The sequence below is a fragment of the Schistocerca piceifrons genome, chromosome 7, assembly GCF_021461385.2.
Source record: "Schistocerca piceifrons isolate TAMUIC-IGC-003096 chromosome 7, iqSchPice1.1, whole genome shotgun sequence".
Taxonomy (NCBI): domain Eukaryota; kingdom Metazoa; phylum Arthropoda; class Insecta; order Orthoptera; family Acrididae; genus Schistocerca; species Schistocerca piceifrons.
The window spans coordinates 446,487,668-446,509,897 of NC_060144.1; the positions used below are offsets into that span (position 1 = coordinate 446,487,668).

General features: G+C 42.5%; 1 protein-coding gene across 1 annotated transcript in view; it reads left to right on the forward strand.

Moving 5' to 3' along the window:
• Positions 1–22,230, forward strand: part of LOC124805143 (zwei Ig domain protein zig-8-like) — a 914,439-nt gene that overhangs the window by 812,298 nt on the left and 79,911 nt on the right. Inside the window, exon 4 of the mRNA XM_047265610.1 lies at positions 14,573–14,700. Within this exon, the coding sequence (XP_047121566.1) occupies positions 14,573–14,700 (128 nt within the window). The remainder of the gene's footprint in view (positions 1–14,572; positions 14,701–22,230) is intronic.

Genomic DNA, 22,230 nt, shown 5'->3' on the forward strand with positions numbered 1-22,230 from the left:
TGAGCAACGGAATTTTCGATGGCTTCCACCGATTTCTCCTGCCACTGCTGCTACTCGACACCCGGCCTATTCCGAGAGCAGCGTTCCCCAGACTGCGTTCTGCAGAACACTGGAGTTCAGCTTGTAATTGAGAAGTGCTCCGAGGGAAACGCCTTTGTTCTGACATTTATTATTGATTTTTTTGAAATTTATTATGATTTATGTCTAACAAATTATAATTTAAATTTGAAGCAATCACTGAATAAAACCATATTTTCTTATTTTTTTTAAAACTGTATTAATTTCATTAATCTGCAGAGTGAGTACGGTTTTCCGGAAAGGAACTGGTATCCTTAAAGTGGCCCGTCAGAGGAATAGTTTTGGAACTCATACCCTAGAGGGATGGATTAGACAAACGGGCAATCACGTTGTCTACATCTAAATATACGTCCACATCTGCATGAATACTCTGAATTCACACTTGAGTGCATGGTAGAAGATTCATCGAGTCACTTTCACTCAGTTTCTCTACCGATAAACGAACACTTAAATCTATCCGAGCGAGCTCTGGCTTCTCGTACTTGTTACAATGAACAATTCTCCCTGTGAAAGTGAGTCTCAACAAAATATTTTTGCTTACGGAGGATAGCGTTTGACATTTAAATTTCTTGAGAAGACCTCTCCGCAACGAAAAACGTCTTTTCTTATTGGTTGCCACCTCCACTCGAGTGTCATATCCATGGCACTCTTTCCCATTTCGTGATACTACAAAAAGAGCTGCCGTTTTTTTGTTTTTTTGTTTTAATATGTTTGAAGTCCTTCGTCAGCCCAATGTTATAAGGATCCCATTCTGCACAGCCTGACAGAGGACAGAGAAGCGTAGTGCAGGCAGCCATATTAGTAGACCTGTTGCATCTTCTAAGCGTTGTACCAATAAAACAGTTTTTGGTTTGCCTTCCCTGGAATATTAACTATGTGATCGTTCTACTTTGTTATTCGTGATCTCTCCTCGACGTGCTGATTTCAGATTTAATCGTTCACTGACGGGTCCAAGAGTAGTCATACTTCCTCTCTCTTCGTCTGCAACTGGGTAGTCGCTAGATCTCCATTAGATGACATGGCAAGCTACAAATTCCAACGATACTGAGATTCTGTCAAGTAACTTACATAGAAGTTGTAACGTGTTAATATAAAAAAAGTTTGTTTTGATGTTGTGAACTAAAACGTGAGCTGGACTGATATCCTATTCTTAAAGCATTCGTATATATCTATAGTAAGCGCTATCTAATAAAATGAGTCGCCAAAACTATCCGGAATTGCGTAATTCTATTTTAATAAAAACTTACCAAAATCACTAGAAAATGTAAAACTATGTACTAAAGAAACTATCTATGAAATTCTGTATTGCGCAGTGCTGTCAACAGTCGTAAACTGCATAACGTCACAATACGCGACTTACAGTTCCAACCCACAAACTAACAGAATAAAAATTTCTACATGAAACTGCAAATCGAATTTTGAAAGAATTCATATCTGTGAAACAGGTCTGTGATGTTAAATACACAGACTTACTAATTAAGTTCCAAACATAAAGGATGTACGCGAAAACGTAGCATCGGCACTGTAAGAATAAGGTTGTCTGCAATATAAATGAAAACTGAACTGATCGTCAGCTAAACTGAGCTTGAAATTTATTCTGAAATATGACGCGTAGGAGTAATCTTGTTGTCTTGACTGTAATGTTAAACTGGCTGTAACGTATTTTCGTAGCTCGTCTGTGACAATGGAAACCCGGTACTGCTCGAAAATGATAAACATGAACATACAGCGCAGCATCAAAATTGTTATGTCCTAGCCAGTAATGCCACCCGAGCCCGCTGCCAAAAGGTTGGCAGCATCAAAGTCCGGACGCCGTCCGCATAAGCAGCGCCAGCGATACAGGAAATCGCCGCAAGTCTGCGCGCGCCACCGCTGGCTTCTGGCTTCTTAAGCGCTGGAGTCGCGAGCGCTAGGACAGTTCTGCATTCGCCGCTCAGTTGTATCCTCGCCACCGAATTGTGTACTTGCTAGTCAGTTGGGTGTTCATCGCAGCAGAGTTGTTGTTTGTCGTCAGCCGACGCTGACCTAGCCGCTCCGACTTGAACTAGACAGATTTCCGTAGACACGGAGTTCACGACCTTGTTTCTGTATCTTCGTGAATAAAGATAAGTACCGACTTTTATTTAATCTGAGTGTTTGGGCTTTCATCTTTCTGTTCACTGTTCCAGCGGACCGGTCGGCCCGCTATTAAAAGTGTGGCGGTGACTTCGTAAGCCATTTCTACAGCCAAGTGTTTGTCGCTACGAACACCGCCACAAAAAAAAATAACTACAGAAAAGAGAACGTTGCGTAAGTGCAATGCAAGTACGTGCATGCTTCAATCATCGTGCTCCACAAAGCGCAATACAGTGACACACACAATCACATGATAAAATTCGTGAGGAATCGGTGGTAGAATTTTTACTAATTAAATGATAGAAAAGGGACTTGGATTACAAACTAGTACTGAAACTTTGATTAGTTCCTTAACAATTATAATCATCTTCAAAAATTACTTGTTATTAAAAATATGGCTCTGGCGTGAAATTAATTACTGAAATAGCAAAGCAGTGATAAATCTATGACTTCTGAGTACTATCCATGTGAACAGATAATTTTATTTGATCTAGTCTCGACAGTCACACTAATTAACCCGAACTAATAAAGAAAAAATTCTGCTAAGACTTTCCGTCTCTCAAACGCATCATACATTACGCGCAAGCAAGCTGTGCAGAAACAACAGTACCTGAAAACCTTCTCACTTCTAAAAATTAATCTTTAACGAATCATATTTCTAAAATTCAACATCACCTGTATCTTTATTTGTATGCTACATTAGCAGTTTGCAGACCGCTCAGTGGCGTGACCCATACTCGACTCACTCATTACCTCTCACAGAGTGCTACTAGTAAGGACAACGCTACTGGCAACCAAACATCGACCACTGAAGGCTTATGTTCGAATGTTCAAAAAATAACCAGTGTACTGATATGAAGCATCGAATGAAAACAGAGTTAACATCACCTTCATTGCCCAATGCTTTGCCTAATTCATGTCGTTAGTGTAGATCAGCAGCATTAGATGGCCTATAACACTTCCTTGGTTAACGCCAGATATTGCTTCTGTTTTACTCGATGAGTTTCCGTCTATTACTACGAACAGTGACCTTTCTGACGGAAATCACGAATCCAGTCGCACAACTAAGGCGATACTCCATAGACACGCAGTTTGGTTGGAAGACGCTTGTGAGGAACGGTGCCGAAACCCTTCAGGAAATTTAAAAATATGGAATCAATTTGACATCCCCTGTCGATAGCGCTTATTACTTTATGAGTGTAAAGAGCTAGTTGTGTTTCACAAGAACGATATTTTCTGAATCCGTGCTGACTATGTGTGAATAAATCTTTTTCTTCCAGGTACCTCATAATGTTCGAATACAGTATATGTTCCAGAACCCTACTGCGAATCGACGTTAGTGATATACGCCTGTAATTCAGCGGATTACTCCTACTTCCCCTTTTGGGTATTGGTGTGACTTGAGCAATTTTCCAGTCTTTAGGTACGGATCTTTCTGTGAGCGAGTGGTTGTATATAACTGCTAAATATGGAGCTATTTTATCATCATACTCTGAGAGGAACCTGACTGGTATACAATCTATACAATATTACAATATATTGGTTGACTCTTTTAGGAATGTAAGCTCTCGGAAATTTAACAAGAGACCATACTGTGATGCAGAACGTCTCTCTTTTAGCGTTTGCCACTGGAGTTTACTGGTTTTCCTAGAGCTTTCACGCTTGCTACATGAAAGAGCAGTATTCAAGTATTGGTCATTTGTTGATGGACTATATTTCCTCGAGATACCTCCAATGAATCTGTGTCTGGCATCTGCCTTAGTAATGATTAATATTATGTGGTCATTGCACTTAAGATCGCTCCGAACGTGTACTCCTACTTTATGGACGTAACTGCCTCCAATGATAGTCTAATCAGACAGTAAAAACGACTTTCTGTCAACAGTACGTTCCATTTGTTTTGTTGACGGTCAGTCACCACTCCCTGCCCCAAGCGTCGATCCTCCGCAGATATTCTCGCATTTCGCTACAGTTCTGTAGCGTTGCGACTTCCGTGTATACAACAGCATCATCCTCGAAAAGCTTCATGGGACTTCCGACACTATCTACTATGTCATTTATATATACACCATGTGATCAAAAGGATCCGGTCACATCCAAAACCATACGTTCTTCATGTTAGCTGCATCGTGCTGCCAGGTACTCCATACCAGCGACCTCAGTAGTCATTAGACATCTTGAGAGAGCAGAATGGGGCGCTCCGCGGAACTCAAGGACTTCGAACTTGGTCAGGGGATTGGATGTCACTTGTGTCATATGTATGTACGCTAGATTTCCACACTCCTAAACATACGTAGGACCACTGTTTCCGATATGATAATGAGGTGCAAACGTGAAATATGAACAGCACAAAAGCGTACAGGCTGACCTCGTCTGTTGACTGACAGAGACCGCCGTTCGTAATGTGTTCCAGACCATCACACAGGAATTCCAAACTGCATCTTCATCCACTGCACGTACTATGACAGTTAGGCTGCAGGTGAGAAAATTTGGAATTAATGGTCGAGCGCCTGCTCATAAGCCGCACATCACGCCGCTAAATTCCAAACGACGCCTCGCTAGGTATAAGGAGCGTAAACATTGTGTCTAGTGACGAATCACGGTACACAATGTGGCGATCCTATGGCAGGGTGTGGGTATGGCGAATGGCCGGTAAATGTCATCTGCCGGCGTGTGTAGTGCCAACAGTAAAATTCGTAGGCGGTGGTCGTGTTTTTCGTGGTGGAGGCTCGCATCCCTTGTTGTTTTGCATGACGCTATCACAGCACAGGCCTGCATTGATGTTTTAAGCTCCTTCTTGCTTCTCAGCGTTGAAGAGCAATTTGGGGATGGCGATTGCATCTTTCAACATGATCGCGCACCTGTTCATAATGCACGGCCTGTGTTGGAGTGGTTACACGACAATAACATACTTGTAATTGACTGGCCTGCACAGAGACCTGACCTGAATCCTATACAACACCTTTGGGATGTTTTGGAACTCCGAGTGACATCGATACCTCCCTTCAGTGCAGCCCTCCGTGAAGAATGGGCTTCCATTCCCCAAGAAACCTTCTAGCATCTGATTGAACGTATGTCTGCGAGAGTGGAAGCTGTCATCAAGGCTAAGGGTTGGACAGCACGATACTGAATTTCAGAATTTCTGATGGAGGGCGTCACGAACTTATGAGTCATTTTCAGCCAGGAGTCCGGATACTCTTGATGACCTAGTGTATTGTGAAAAATAATGGTCCTGTAACACCCCCCTGATGTGTGCCCGAAGTTACATTTACAGCTGAAGACCTTTCTCAGTTCATAATGCCATTCTGTTTTATGTCTGCAAGAAGTTTTGCAATCCAGGTACACATTTGGTCAGATATTTTGTGCCCTCTATTTTGTTCATTAGGCTGCAGTGCGTATCTTGATCGAATACCTTTCGAAGGTCGAGGAAGACGGTATCTACTTGATCGTCTGTATCTACTGCTTTTTGGATCTCGTGGACGAACAGAGTGAATTGGGATTCACTTTTGGGACCGATGTTGGTTATTACGAAAATGTCATAGCACACGAAAATTAAAAAAAAATTCCTAAATTCTACAACTGGCCTAGGCCTATAGTTTTGTGGGACTGTTCGAAAATCCTTCTAGAAAACTGGAATGAGTTATTCTTTACTCCAGTTATTCGTAACGTTTCGCTTTAGAGGCGTACGGTACACTGCTACTAGAAGCGGGGCAAGTTCTTTCGAAATCTCTGCAGAATCGAACTGGTATCCCGTTGGGTCCAGAGTCCATTTCTCTGATGAGCGGTTTCAGGTGATTTTCTATCCCTTGGTCACTTATTTCGTTATCTATCTTTTCATTGTTCGTTCGACAATTTGAAGGACGAACCGCGGTGTGGGCTTCCTCTGTAAATCACTTTTAGAAAAGAACGTTTAGTATTTCGTTTCGTCCTGAGTCATTCTCTTTTTCAGTGCCATGATGGTCACACAGTGTCTAGATAAATGTCTTCTTGGACGCTTCACACATAGCCCTTCTTGGGAAATTATTTCGGTTGTTCAACATGACTACCCCTCGGGAAACCATAGAATTTCTACTGTACACTTACACACATTCTATGATTAATTGATTTCCCTCGGTACACTCCAGATCCTGGAGCCATTGTTGTTCTATCTTTATTGAATAACTTTATAGTTGAAGAAATTTTTATTTCTTTCAACCACTGGGACAAAGTCAGTAAATGATGAAATCACCGAGCTACCTAATATTAAACGTACCATAAGCATTTACTTATAATGAAGAGCAACCTGGATTTAAGAATCAGAAAGAATGAAAGCACAAACAAGTCGGATACGGAAGTACTATCGAATGAAAAGATAAGCTTGAAATTCTCTGAGGCTATAAATATTACGATAATGAAGCTCGGTATTCAGTTCGGCTGAAGGGGAATGAACATCTATAAAGAGAGTAATCACAGATGTTGGAAAGAAAAACATGGCTACAAGGAAAGTAACTGCGAAGAAACCATGGATAACAGAAGAAATACTACAACTGATCAGCGAAAGAAGGAAGTACAAAACGGTTCAGGTATATTCAAGAATACGGAAATACAAGTCGCGCAGGAATGAAGAAAATAGGAAGTGCAAGAAAGCTAAACCAGAATGGCTTCATCAAAAATTTGACAAAAAAAATCGAAAAAAGAAGTTATTGTCGGAAGAGTTACGCAGCATTCTGAAAACACAAAACAATCTTTCGTGAAATTAAAATCAATGACAGTAACAGTAATAGTGTAATCGGAATTTCACTGTTAAATAAAGAGGAGAGAGCGGATAGGTTGAAAGATTACGTTGAAGGCTTCCGGGACGGAGACTTGTCTGTTGACGTGATGGAAGAAACCGGAGTCGACAGGAAACAGGTAGGTGATCCACTATTAGAAACAGAAAGTTAAGAGTGCTTTGGACGACTTAAGATCAAGGTGGGCAGAAGGGACAGACAACATTCCATCGGAGTTTCTAAAATCATTGGTAGAAGCAGCAACAAAACGACTATTCACGTTGCTGTGTGGAACTTACGAGAATGGTGATATCCAACAAACTTTCGAAAATACATCATACACATAATCCCGAAGAGAGCAAGAGCCAACAGATGCGAGAGTTACCACACAGTCAGCTTAACTACTCATTCATCCAAGTTATTCAGAAAAAATAGACAGAACAATGGCCAAAAAATTTAAGATCTGTTAGATAACAGTCTGGCTTTAGGAAATGCGAAGGCACCAAAGAGACCTGACCTAGAGGTTGATAACGGAAGCAAGACTGAAGAAAATCACGACACCTTCATAGGCTTTGTCGACCTAGAAAAAGCGTTAGATAACGCGAAACGAAGCAAGACGTTCGACATTCTGAGAAAAATAGGGGTAAGTTACTGAGAAAAACGAGTAATATGCAATATGTACAAGAACCAAGAAGGAGCAATAAGAGTGGAATACAAAGAGCAAAGTTTTCGCATTAAAAAGAGTGTAAGGTATGTATATAATCTTTCGCCCCAATTGTTCAATCTGTACAGCAAAAAAACAATGACGGAAATAAAAGAGAGGTTCAAAACCATCATTAAAATTCAATGTGAAAGGGTATCGATGATAAGATTCACTGATGGAAATACTATGCTGAAATGGTCTAATGATTGTTGAATATGGAATGGGAATAAATCGAAGAAACATGAAAGTTAAGAGAAATAGCAAATAATACAATACCGAGAAACTTAAGATCGAAAATGGTTATCACGAAGTAGATGAAGTTAAGGTATTCTACTACCTGGGCAGCAAAATAACCCATGATGGACTGAGTAAGACGGACGTAAGAACCAGACTAGCTCTGGCAAAAAGGGCATTCCTGACCAAGAAAATCCTAGCACAATGGACATAGGGTTTAATTTGATAAATTTCTGCGAATGTACGTTTCGAGCACAGCATTGTGTGGTGCCGGCCGGTGTGGCCAAGCGGTTCTAGGCACTACAGTCCGGAACCGCGCGACCGCTATGGTCGCAGGCTCGAATCCTGCCTCGGGCTTGGATGTGTGTCATGTCCTTAGGTTAGTTAGGTTTAAGTAGTTCTAAGTTCTAGGGGACTGATGACCTCAGATGTTAAGTCCCATAGTGCTCAGAGCCATTTGAACCATTGTGTGGTAGTCAGACATGGAGTGTGCGAAAACCGGAACAGAAGCGAATCGAAGCATTTGAGGAGAAGAACGTAGGGAAATTTGGTGAGCTGTTAAGGTAAAGAATGAGAAAGTTCTACGGTGAATTCTCAATGGAGAGAAGTCTTCCGAAGTAAGAGTGATTTCAGGTGTGCCGCAGGGGAGTGTCGTAGGACCGTTGCTATTCACAGTATACATAAATGATCTTGTGGATAACATCGGAAGTTCACTAAGGCTTTTTGAAGATGATGCTGTAGTACATCGAGAGGTTGTAACAATGGAAAATTGTACTGAAATGCAGGAGGATCTGCAACGAATTGACGCATGGTGCAGCGAATGGCAATTGAATCTCAATGTAGACAAGAGTAATGTGCTGCGAATACATAGAAAGAAAAATCCTTTAGCATTTAGCTACAATATAGCACGTCAGCAACTGGAAGCAGTTAATTCCATAAATTACCCGGGAGTAGGCATTAGGAGTGATTTAAAATGGAATGATCGTATAAAGTTGATCGTCGGTAAAGCAGATGCCAGACTGCGATTCATTGGAAGAATCCTAAGGAAATGCAATCCGAAAACAAAGGAAGTAGGTTACAGTACACTTATTCGCCCACTGCTTGAATATTGCTCACCAGTGTGGGATCCGTACCAGATAGGATTGATAGAAGAGATAGAGAAGATCCAATGGAGAGCAGCGTACTTCCTTACAGGATCATTTAGTAAACGCGAAAGCGTTACGGAGATGATAGATAAACTCCAGTGTAAGACTCTGCAGGAGAGACGCTCAGTAGCTCGGTACGGGCTTTTGTTGAAGTTTCGAGAACATACCTTCACCGAGGAGTCAAGCAGTGTATTGCTCCCTCCTACGTATATCTCGCGAAGAGACCATGAGGATAACATCATAGAGATAAGAGCCCACACAGAGGCATACCGACAATCTTTCTTTCCACGAACAATACGAGACTGGAATAGAAGGGAGAACCGATAGAGGTACTCAAAGTACTCTCCGCCACACACCGTCAGGTGGCTTGCGGAGTATGGATGTAGATGTAGATATAGAATAGGCGAGGAAAGGAATTTATAAAAAGTGCTCACGAGAAGGACAGGATAATAGGACATCTGTTAATTTATCAGGTAGTAATTTCCATAGTGCTAGAGCGAGATGTAGAGCATAAAGACAGTAGAGAAAGAGAGACATTGGAACACACCCAGCAAATAACTGAGGACATACATTGCAATTGCTACTCTTAGATGAAAAGGTACTCACGTGTGAGGAATTGGTGGCGTGTCGCATCAAACCATTCAGAAGACTGGGGACAGAAAAAAAAGAAATTCAAATCGAAACTCGACAATCATTTGACGCTCATGATGGCTATTTACAGCATTTATACAAGTACTTGGATGTTTAATTCAAGTGTCATTTTGTGTGTGTTGGGGGGGGGGGAGGGGGGAGGGAGTGCGTGTGTGTGCGTGCTAGTGAAGTTTAGTGTGGTTACGGGTGTTTGTAGAGTAAAGAAATTGTCTTATATGGGGCGATACAGCACATGTTTAGAAGGAAACTGTTTATCTTTCAGTAAAGACTACACTGACACCATTACACTCTTCTGAAAGTAGCTCTTGAAAAATATAATGCAACCTCTCTAAAAAGCTACACAAGCAGTCGTTTCAGCACACGCTATACCATATCTTCTCAGTGTTCGCAATACAAATTGTGGACCTCATGACGCAGTCTCAATTAGCAGAATGCGCTCGGCAGCACGTAATATTACTCGTTGCGAAATTTTTCTGCAGCAAAGTAATTTGTTTGCTTCTAGGAGAGGAAAAGAGAGAGAACTTGCGCAATTTCAGAGCAGAGTAAATTGGTCTCCACGGCGGAGGGAATCAGACATAACGAGAAATCGCCTGCAGTTGGTGCTCGTCGGACTAGACGAACAGTGTTTGAAAGTGGGATGGCACTGGGATACTCAAAGTTAAACTGAAACTGTGATAGCTCGACTCTCACAGCTAAGGGTGTTCTGTTATTTCCTACTTTGAACTACAATTACCTCTCTTGATAAAGGAGGGAATGCGAGGCGTGTTTTAGACCGGTCATATGAGGAACGAAGCTAACTTAATGCTTACAAGTGCTAATAAGGCTGGATTGTTATTTTAAAGACACATCAACGTTTACGGCACTGAAGTAAGTTCAGTCTGTGCTGATGGTATCGGGCCTGCTGAAGGATACTTGTCGAGTGGCGGTTATAATGACAAAATTATAATTAAATACTTTTATATCCTTCAAGGAGAATAGTTCACGGAATCTCCCTGGAATAGAAACAAAATGTGATTATTTTCCTTTGCTGGCAACAGTCCTGAAGTACACCAAACTTTCCGTACTTTAACTTGGATGAGAATAGTTTAAAATCTTTCTGGCGGTTCTAGCTACTCAAAAGAAAATAATTTTATAGAATATCCTTTAAAACATACCAGCTATTCACAAATAGTTCTCTACGTCTAACTAAATATAGCAGAAAATTTATTTTAATGGTCTATTCAATCTCCACGTTTACATCAAGATAAATGTTTGAGAATAGAGCTCAAAATCCTTATTATAGTTCAGAATGGTTCACCCAAAAGCTTTTCTGTGATACTCTCGCCCTACCTAGACGTGGTCTTTCAGTCTTTTCTCTTTCGTTACTTGACGCATTCTAGTGACAGATCGTCGATCTTTTATAAAAGAGCATAGAATTTTATTTATAAACGTCGATAATGTTTCCACTCTTTGCTTCAAGCGCTGATCATATTCAAATTTCACTGCTTTCATGAACAACTTGTCGATGACGTGACCTCAACTTGTACAGTTCTACATCCGTGAAAAGTCTCAGAGAGCTGACACGTTGTCTGCCTGGTCGTTCACATACATCGTGAACACTAAACGTCCTATCACATACCATTGAAGTACAGTGCTGATTTCCTTCGCTTCATACGGTGTCTTTGTAAACGACAAATTGGTTTGTGTTTATTAATAATTTTTCAGTGTTCATAGATTCATTAAGCAAGTATTTTGATAACTATGTGCCACTACGGGACATGAACGTAGACTTCAGTATTGACAGTGCCCTGAATTTTGAAGATAACGAACTGGCTTGCAGAATGCGTGTTATTCCTGTTATAGTACGCCTTGGTTATTTTTCTGTGTATTTGACGACCTAACGATGTATGATGGCTAAATTTATGCTTTTTATCTGGTACAGTTCATAAATGACGTGTAAGGATGTATAAGTAATGACCAGATAAACAAGACATCGGAACATTACTAAAGGTTGCAGGATCTACTTTTACTTGTGTCTAAACTTTTAAAGCAGAAAATTTAGTGACTTTACAAAATATCGAACCAGACAGAACTTAGTGCAAAAGACTACAGTAATTTACTTCAATCTTTCAGTCTGAAAGATTACTTTGTAGGCCTACTGAAGGCATCTTATCTAAGGAAATTATTGTTATTTCCATGGACCTAAAGTTTAAGTTATACTGTTTCCTCAGTACTGAACAGTTGTGGATCTACCATCCCGTGGCAGCATGCCTCGAATGATAAAGTTCGGTTTTTTATAAATGATTTATGAAAGATCTAAAGACAACACATTTATTTCATGGAGGCACCACATCAAAGCTTCAGCCATAAATCTTAAATTACTTCAGAATAGACTGTACAGTGTCGAAATATCCAAAAGAGAAGAACGCATAAGTTACTTCGTTTTAATATTTCGTCTAACCAGCGAGTGGGGAGAAGTCTCTCATGAAATGCTGCACATTGCTCAATATGGCATTCTTCACTAAGGAGCTTCCAGCATAAAATAGTCTCTAGCGCGCACAGTACTCCGTAATTAATTACTTTTCAATAACTCATGTTCGTTCTGTTACATGGCAGATGGGTTTGTCAGTCTGTAAAAGAGTTATCACGTGCGTAACAAGTTAAGGTCCATATTTCTGGCAAATTAACGTTAGTGAGGGACGTCTGTAGTTTGTTAACTATGCCCTACGAATCTTCTTAATGGCACATTCCCGGTATACTGTCGGTTGTAACTGCGACATGTACAATCAGAACAAAATGTATGGTTCTCTCAATAGTCAAAATTTTCATTTTCAGTACTGGCTACCCCTTCGGAACACAATTCCATTCTATCACGCATTCATCACGTATAAGTGTCTTACCGGCCGCACCTTTATTTCCAATTTCGTGAGACATTGCACTATTCCAGTAATTAACTAGAGCCTGTCTCTAGAAGAGAAAAGCAGTGTGTATTGGATTTAAAAAAAATTGGACTGATAAAGGAATCCATGATGCTCTAGTTAATGCTCTGCAGCTCCTAAATCTGTACAGTGACAAGGACTGTACGAAGAACAAAGTTACAAAGAAAAATTATCAGTCACCAATCTTGGAGTAACGCCACAAAAATATTGGCGTGAAGCTTTAAACTTTTAAAAGATTTACTCCTTTTTAGGACAACCTTTCAACTTATTATTAGAACCACAATAATCAAAGACAACAGGTAATAAAGTTTACGTTCTATGATGTATTAATGATTGTAAACGACCACAGTTTTCAGAGGGTCATTGATAAATCTCCTGCACTACAGAAGTTTCTCAATTTATCTCAGTGATGACTGACAGTGGACGAAATTTTGTGGACCCGCGATTAACCATACACTTGAATCACCAGTAGGTGACTAGAATGGTCTTCAAGGAATCTGCGGAAGTTATCTGTGTTTATCTTCATGATATCAGATAAACACTACGGTAAATTATTTGGGAGAACTTCTAAATGCACAAAAAAGACATTGTATCATTTCCACGCTGACAGGGTTAATCTGTGATGGAATGTGGAAACGTCTTTTATAGACTCATTAATGCCGGATGGTATAACAAACACACTTCGATGACGCTACTTGTGACCAGGTCCCTGGCAGAGACTGCTCAGTGTCATTTGGAACAGCAGATGAGTGACATCTTTTGTATTTTTTCAAACCTTTAGAGAAGATTACAGAAAAGAACAAACACTTAACAGCAATGAGGCCAACATCTCCCACGTGCTACAACCCAGCGCCAGAAACATTATCTGGCTGTCAGTCAATGTAGGCTAACTAGTTTTCGTGCGAATATAGTATTTGATGTGATGGCGTGGTGTCTGTTCTCTCGGACATTATTTGCCTCGATGGACAACTAATGCGCTTTCTTCATTGCGGATACACAATTACGTCTGACCTTTTGCAGGGATCTCCAAGTAGAAAGTAAGGAGGACATGGGCAGGACAGGTTGCGGCAGGTGGGAATGTAGGTCGACAAAGAAGCGTTCCTAAATAATCCGCGCAGTTTCGATAAACTCTGTGTCCGGATGGTGCAGTGGTTAACGGAACTGCTTAGTGAGCAGGACATCCCGGGTTCGAATCCCGGTCGGGCACAAAGTTTCTTTTGTCGCCACTGATTCCACGTAATGATTCGATGCAGCTGAAATCAATTTTCCCTTTCCTTTCCTTTCTCATCGCTCCACCTTCAATTTACATGTATTATGTGTGGAGTTGGGTACCTCGGAGAAGTCCAGAGCTCAGAGTGACATATAAAGCTGCACGTCTGCAGCGGGTAAAGTGGAGGTGGTTCTGTGCTGTTTCCTGCTGTTTTTTTATACTATGATTTGGAACCTCACATTTAGATTACCGTGAAGAGGATGTTGTTTCACCTGTCTCGGTGGCTCAGCATTGCTCCTTCTCCTACATCTTCATGATGAGTGTACTATAGGCAGCTTTCTCTCCCAAGACGATTACAGCAGTGTACAAGCTATACCACTGCATCACTACTGCTCATTAACTGATCCAGCCTCAACCTTCTCCACAATGTCTTCACCTATTAGCAACAACAGGTGATGCAGCAATCAACATCTACGCAGTTTCGCGTCTCCGTGGGATCTAATCATCAATGAGGAGCGTCAGATGGATATTGCACACGTAAGGAAAGGTGTGGACTGTCTTCGTCGCTGAACTGTCTTTCTAAAGGCTAGTGGTGCAATAGTTTCTGGTGGTGCATAATTTACTGTCCAACGTAGCTGTCGTAGTTTGTTATCTGTATCTCCTCTTTCTCCATTGTTAACATTTTATCCGGTTAGGGTATATAGTTTTCCCCCATTTGGTTACGCCTCAGATCTGTGTCACTAAGCAAATGTGCTCGTCCTCTGTTCCAGAACCGACGACGGAGATCGTTGGCGGTCCAGACCTGTACATAGACCGTGGCAGTACCATCAACCTGACGTGCATCGTCCTGTACAGCCCGGAACCCCCAGCATACATCTACTGGAGCCACAACGACAACGTGAGTACACAACGCGTACAAGGTCTGTTTTACTGGTACGCGCACCAGTATCACAAAACGTTTCTGCATTTCCTGTGTTTCATTTTACATCTGTATCTACAGATCAACAAGTCTTCAATGTGAGGTGTGAAAATTAAAAGCATTTTTGTTCAGCGACATGTAAGATATTTTTGTACCTCTTTCATGAAGTAAAACTAGAAGTTATATGGGGCGATCAAACAGTTTTCCTGCAGCGTTTACGCAACTTAGCGCGATTCCAGTGTGAGCATATAAGCACCAACATGTGAGCAAGGAATTACTGTGGCAGCCATGTCTTTCCGTGCCTGTCGTAAGTGCGGAAACGTGAACTATGGCGTTCTTACCATATGCCAACGTTGTGTTATTATGTTCTGGCCTGCCGAAGATCGGACACCGGTCAACATAAATCGGTGAATGAAGAGTGTTTATGGGGCAGCATGTCAGTTGAAAACCACCCTTGCGGAATGGTGCACCAAATTCTGTGCTGTCACAATTCGACAGAAGACACCGATCGATGGGCATGTGGGAGGCTCTCGAGCACCCGCCCTATAGTCTTTAACTCTCCCCACGCCATTGTCACTCCTTGTTACCTTAAAAAAGACCTTAAAGAGCCTAGGACTGCTGCCGGATGAGGATGAGCAGCAGGCCGTTACGTATTCTTCAAAAAGATATCTTCAACACGGTGCGTCGGCAGGACGATTGCCTCCACACTTCCGGCGATTTTTTCTCATTGTCGTACGATTTTTTACTGTACTGCCTTAGAACAGAAAGTTTTTGATTGCCTCTTACATAAAGCTTTCGTTAATATCAGCATCCTGCCTCGGGCATGAATGTGTGTAATGTCCTTAGGTTATTTAGATTTAAGTAGTCCTAAGTTCTAGGGGACTGATGACCTCAGATGTTAAGTCCCATAGTGATCAGATCCATTTGAACCATTTTGAAAATCAGCGTCCACGAAAAGAGTGGTGTGACAATAGCAGTATATAGAGGCAAATGCATTACATTTGCTGACGACATTGTGTTACTAACTGAAAATGAAAAGAGAATTAACAATAATGTTGAAATAACTGAATACCCGCTGTGACGCATGTTATGAAGAAGATGAATGTGTAGAAGGCGGAGGTAATCATTTTCACATCGCAATCGTGGATGATAAAATCGAAATTTATGATAGTGGAAAAAGTAAGTACATGTGGAATCTTGCCCACTCGTCTCTTATAGGGTGCCTAGGAAGTTTTCTCGGATAGCTAGACAACACGCAAGCAAATCATACGAATGGAGTTTATTACAGCAACTGAATTGACAATATTTAACTTGCATATGTACAGGGTGGTGTCGCAAGCAATTGGCGACGTGCAAATAATCAGTGTTCTTCGAAATATACAATGTCCATGCAAGTAATTGATATGGATCACAAGTCACGGCTCTTCTAGTGCGGCCGAGGCTAGGCGGTGTGTCGCTTATATTCTCTTCGTGCAGAGGCCGCTCCTGTCGTGGTGACGTCATAGTCAGCGTGGTATTGGCTGACGTCATCTCACAGCCCTCTCTGCTGTATCGTTCTTGATCTTCATGCCGGCGCTTGTCGTTATGCCGGAACAGTACATATGATGCAAACTAACCAGTGGCGTGACATCTAATCAAAAAATAAAAACAATGTTAGCCGCTACAAATAAAAGTTTTCCAGGAGGAGGCAAATTTATGCGGCTGATTTTACTAACAAAAAAAGGTAAATTTTAGTAAAGTGCTTTGTATGGAGGGTTCCCTATGTGGTACATGAACATACACTGCCACAAATCGAGGAGAAGTGCTTAGAGCCTTTTGATATGCAGATGTGGAGAAGAATGAAGGGTTGATTTGGACAAATACAATAAAGAACGAGATTTTATCACACACGGTGAATGTGAAATACGAGAATTTAAAGAAACTGGCTAGTACATTGGATGAAAAGAGACTACACAATAAAAGATGCACTAGAGAGAATGATGACTGTTTCAAAATTCGCACATACTTTTGAACTGCCGCTTTCTCAAGAGTACGCATGTGGAATCTGTTTTTTAAATATCTTTGTTTGTGTAGGAATTATGACCTGTTGAACTTCAGCACTCTTGTCAGAGGTGGCATTACAGCGTATGCTCAGTATGACCTCCACTGTGCTGAATACACAATCTGAGTCTTTTTTGCCAGTCATGCTGCACACGTCACAGGATCTGTGCGTTAACAGAGCCACACGTCTGCTAAATGTGCCAGCAAATACGGGCTACAATGTTGATTCTTACCTCATACACTAACTGACTTCCAATGTCCCCAAAGATAAAAGTAAAGAGATAAGGGATGTTCAAAAAGTCTCTCCGCAGTGCCGTATGATTGTTAGCCGTACGTGCCGTATGCCGCAGTGAATATACCGAAATGAAACTCAGTGAAATTCAAGTTATTAATTTATTGAATATTAATTTTTACTTACAAATTTTCACATTAAATGTTGAAACTATCCCCTCTGTTGTTGAATACACAATTCAATTCGTCAAATCAATTTTCCAAACACAAGCTATAACATTTCTTCTGTACCAGAAACAGAGAAAGTTGATTGGTTTGGTTTGTTTGGGGGAAGAGACCAAACAGCGAGGTCATCGATCTCATCGGATTAGGGAAGGACGGGGAAGGAAGTCGGCCGTACCCTTTGAAAGGAACCATCCCGGCATTTGCCTGGCGCGATTTAGGGAAATCACGGAAAACGTAAATCGGGATGGCTGGACGCGGGATTGAACCGTCGCCCTCCCTAATGCGAGTCCAGCGTGCTAACCACTGCGCCACCTCGCTCGGTACTGAAAGTTGATATTGCAGTTTTCAGTTCATCGATGAATTTTGGACGGTTTTTATAGACAGTTGCTTTCGCTGCACCTCGGAATAAAAAGTCACGTGGTGTTAGGCCAGGCGATCGTGGAGGCCAAAGTCCCTGTGAAATTATGCGATCACCAAAAACATCAGCAAGCAGTGACATTGAAACGCGAGTTGTATGCGTGGTTGCACCATCCTGTTGATAATAACCGTTCAGTATTTCACTTAACACAAGTTCTCCTATGAATGGGTATACAATATCACTGCACGCGCGGCTGACAATTACACGACACTGCGGAGAGACTTTTTGAACACCCATTATAAGGTCCTCGTACCGCGATGGCCATTCGTTAGGACTCCCCGCTAACTATCAAATTATCTCCAAACTGTTCATCCAGAAACTGTCTAACTTCAGTATCATAGTGAGGACGTGCACCGTCTCGTTGGAGAGAGGTTGGGAAATAACAAGCAGGTTCAACAGCGTTGGAAGCACATGATCACGGAGCGTGTTATGCCTCACCCCATTCAAGGTTCCATTAATAAACGCCGTACCCACCATTATCCTGTCCTAAATCTCACACCAAACCATCACCTTTTCACCACCAACATCTCTACAGGGATCCACCGCCGAGGGGTTTGCATCTGACCAGTCACGATAATGCTGTAGGATTTTTGTTACACTGATCTAGAGCCCATTCTGCAGATTGTACCCGCCGATCTGGGTCATCCTCCGAGAGATGATGTTGCAACTGTAACATGTGCGGGTGCCATTGGTGTGTGTACAACACACGCAGGATTGAACACTGACTGACGCCGGATATTGCTGATAACCGGCGCATACTGCGATGTGGACTTTTCACAAATGATCCCACACCTGCAGTGCTGCCTCTTCATCGGTGGTCGATCTTGGACGTCCTCTGCATGACTGGCCCAACACAGAAGAATTTTGTCCAATAACTAGGATAGTGTGATACGTGAAATGTCATTTGTGTCAGGATTCTCGGCATTGAAGTCTGCAGCAGTTACTGTGGTACTTCGTCCACTACTCATTAATACAATTTCAATGCGTTACTGCTGTGGATATGCCATAGTGAATCACCTGCACAATAAACAGAATTTATCACGTCAATGCAATTTCAAATTTTAACAAGTCATAACTCCTACACAAATAAAGATGTTCTAAAACTGAGTGCACATGTGTATTCCTGACACGGAGGCAGTTCGAAATGATGAATCACTTGACCTCCTTCCCATTTGAAATCCGCAATCCAAATCCAAGATCGCACCACATCTCTTAAAAGTTACAGCCCACGCAGCAGACACCCCATCTAGACGCCATTATGATTCCTCACACCATTCGACTTTTATAGGAGTGTATCCAGGCTTCTGCCTCACCGCGAAAGAAACGAATTATGATAACTTGATATTACAACAGCATGTACATCCGGCTATAATCGAGACAACAGAAAATGGAAAGACAAAATTTGCAAAAATCGGGAGCTACCTGCCTTCGAAGTAGTAATAATAGGCTGATAAACACATGTCATCCCATCTGGAATGACTAACAAAAATGGTTCAAATGACTCTGAGCACTATGGGACTTACCATCGGAGGTCATCAGTCCTCTAGAACTTTGGCGCTGATAACAACTGCGACCTGTCCTGACATGGAAGCAATGAGGCCTTGGTAGGTCGATGGAGGGAAGTGGCACCGTACAAAATTCACCTAGTTCCCGTTAATTCTGTGGAGGGGGGACAATAAGCTCTGACATCCCAGTTGGCCGATCGGGTTCAGAACTGACGAGTTTGGCTGGACACTACATCAAATGGATTTCGTCACTGTGTTCCTCAACCACTCCATCACACTCCTGGCCTTGTTATATGTCGCATTATCTTGTTGAAAAATTCCACACTCGTCGGGAAACATGATGGTCATGAAGGGGTATACATGGTCTGTAAGGATTGTATGTCACTCCTTTGTCATCATGGTGTTTTGCAAGAGCTCCACCGGACCTATGGATGCCCTCGTGGATGTTCCGCAGAGCATAATGGAGCCGGGGCCAGTTTGTCTCCGTACCACAGTACAGTTGTTTAGGAGCTGTTCCCCTAGAAGACAACGGATCCGTGCACTCACATCGGCTTGGTGAAGAAGGTATCGGGATTCATCAGCCCTTGAGACTATCCACCGCTGCGTCTACATCCAGTGCCGATGTTGACGCCGGCCGGTGTGGCCGAGCGGTTCTAGGCGCTTCAGTCTGGAACCGCGCGACCGCTACGGTCGCAGGTTCGAATCCTGCCTCGGGCATGGATGTGTGTGGTGTCCTTAGGTTAGTTAGGTTTAAGCAGTTCTAAGTTCTAGGGGACTGATGACCTCAGAAGTTTAGTCCCATAGTGCTCAGGGCCATTTGAACCATTTGAACCGAAGTTGACGTGCCATTTCAGCCGCTTTCTGCCGATTTCTTGGTGGGTTGGCGGCGGCGAAGGCCCACAGTTACCAGTGTTCGGTGCTCTATGTGTTCAGACACGCTTATACTCTGCCCAGTATCAAAGTCTGATGTTAGTTGCGCCACAGTTCGCCACCTGTCCTGTTTACCAGTCTTTCCAGCCAACGACGCCCGACATCTGTAAGGAGCAACCCGTCGCCCAGCCCCACGACACGTGGACGTGGTGTCACTCTGATTTCGCCACGTGGAAGACGCTCACTACAGTACTCCCCAAACACCAAACAAGTCGCGCAGTTTCCGAAAAGTTCGGGCCAAGCCTCCAGGCCATCACAATCTGCCCTCAGTTAAACTCAGATGTCACGTTCTACAGACGGACAGCACTCCTACTGATACTACATGCACCGCGTCTCTTACTAGCAGTCATTCTTCGCCAGGTGACGCTGCTATCTCCCAGACGGATTTATATCTATAGCAGGTCGGTTATCATAATCTTCTGGCTGTGTAAGTTCTCAAGTTGCGTAGGTGCATTGACATCAGGTGTTTGCAACACATGACAATTCATACCGGACCGGGACCCTAACTTGTCGCGAGCGGATGACTTAACGACTTCGGCTTCCCGAACAGACCTCCTGTACCGATCCAGATTTCTAAATGACACATGGGTGTTTTGTAGGCAAGGCGGTAGTTATGTACTTTGATGAACACTTGCCTGTCGATACGCAGGTAGCGAAATCAGACAGCGTTCAGAGTAAAGACATTTTGTCTGTCAGAATTTTATCAGTAAACTGTAGATTCATGGCTCGAAGACTTCTTAAGCAATAGAAATGAGTGTGTTGCCCGCGACGGTGAGAGACAAGGGTATCGTCAGGAGCACGCCAGGGAAGTGTGATGGGGTCGCTATTGTTTCCTATGCGTACATATAATCTGACAGAGAGGGTGGCAGCAATTGTTTGCAGATAATATTGTAGCGTACGAGAAGGTGTTGTTGTAGAGTGGCTGTAGGAGGATACAAGATGACTTAGATAAAATTTCTAGTTGGTGTGATGAGTGGCAGCTGATTCTAAAAGCAGAAGAATGTAAGTTGATGCGGATGAGGAGGAAAAAACAATGATGTAATGTTCTGATATACGACTGGTAGTGTCCATCTTGAAATGGGCTTAACGTTGCGAAGCAATATGGAGTGAAAGAAGCATGGCAAGATTGTGACTGGGACGGCGAATTGTCGATTTCGGTTCACTAGTAGAATGTTTGGAAAGTGTGGTTCATTTTTAAAGGGGACCGCATACAGAACGCCGGTATGACTAAACGTGAGTATTGCACGAATGTTCGGGATCTTCACAGAGTCGTGTTAAAGGATGCCATCGAAGCAATTAATCGAAGTGCTGCTGGATTTGCTACTGGTATGTTCGAATAACACGCAAGTATTGCGGAGATGATTCGGAAACTCGAGTGGAAATCCGAGGAGAGAAGGCGGTGTTTTTTGCGAGGAACATTGCTGAGAAAATTAAGAGAATCGGAATTTGAAGCTGATTACAGACTGCTTCTACTGCCACCAATATACGTACATTTCGCATAAGGACCATGAACATACGATGCGAAAAATTAGGACTCATACGGAGGCATACATATAGTCATTTTTCCCTCGTTCTATTTGCGGTGAAACAAGAAAAGAAACAAGTAGCGGTACAGGGTACCCTCCGCCAAACACCGTACGGTGGCTTTCGGATTATGTATGTGGATGTAGATGTAGTCTGTTGTGTCGGTAGCTGGGCCGACACCGTGAAGTTGAGATGGCTGAAAAGGCAAGCTAGACTAACGCAGACGGGCGTGAAGTACTGGAACAGGATACGTAATTAATGTTAGGAAGAAAAGTACGGAGCAGGTTTAATACTTAACTTTACTCATTCCTTGTGGTACATCGATCTTGACGATACACAGAAGACTTTAAGTACAATCACTGTATGGCTAATGGCGCCTTGCTAGTTCGTAGCCATTAACTTAGCTGATGGCTATTCTGTCTCTCGGCTAATGAGAGAGAAAAGGCTTCGTACATCTGGTCGGTAGCTAGGTTCTCGTACAACTGGGGCGAGTGCTCTCTCGTATCACGAGACCTGCCTTGGTGGTGGCGCTAGGTCTGCGATTACCAGTGGCGACACGCGGGTCCGACATGTACTAAATGGACCGCGGCCGATTTAAGCTACCACCTAGCAAGTGTGGTGTCTGGCGGTGACACC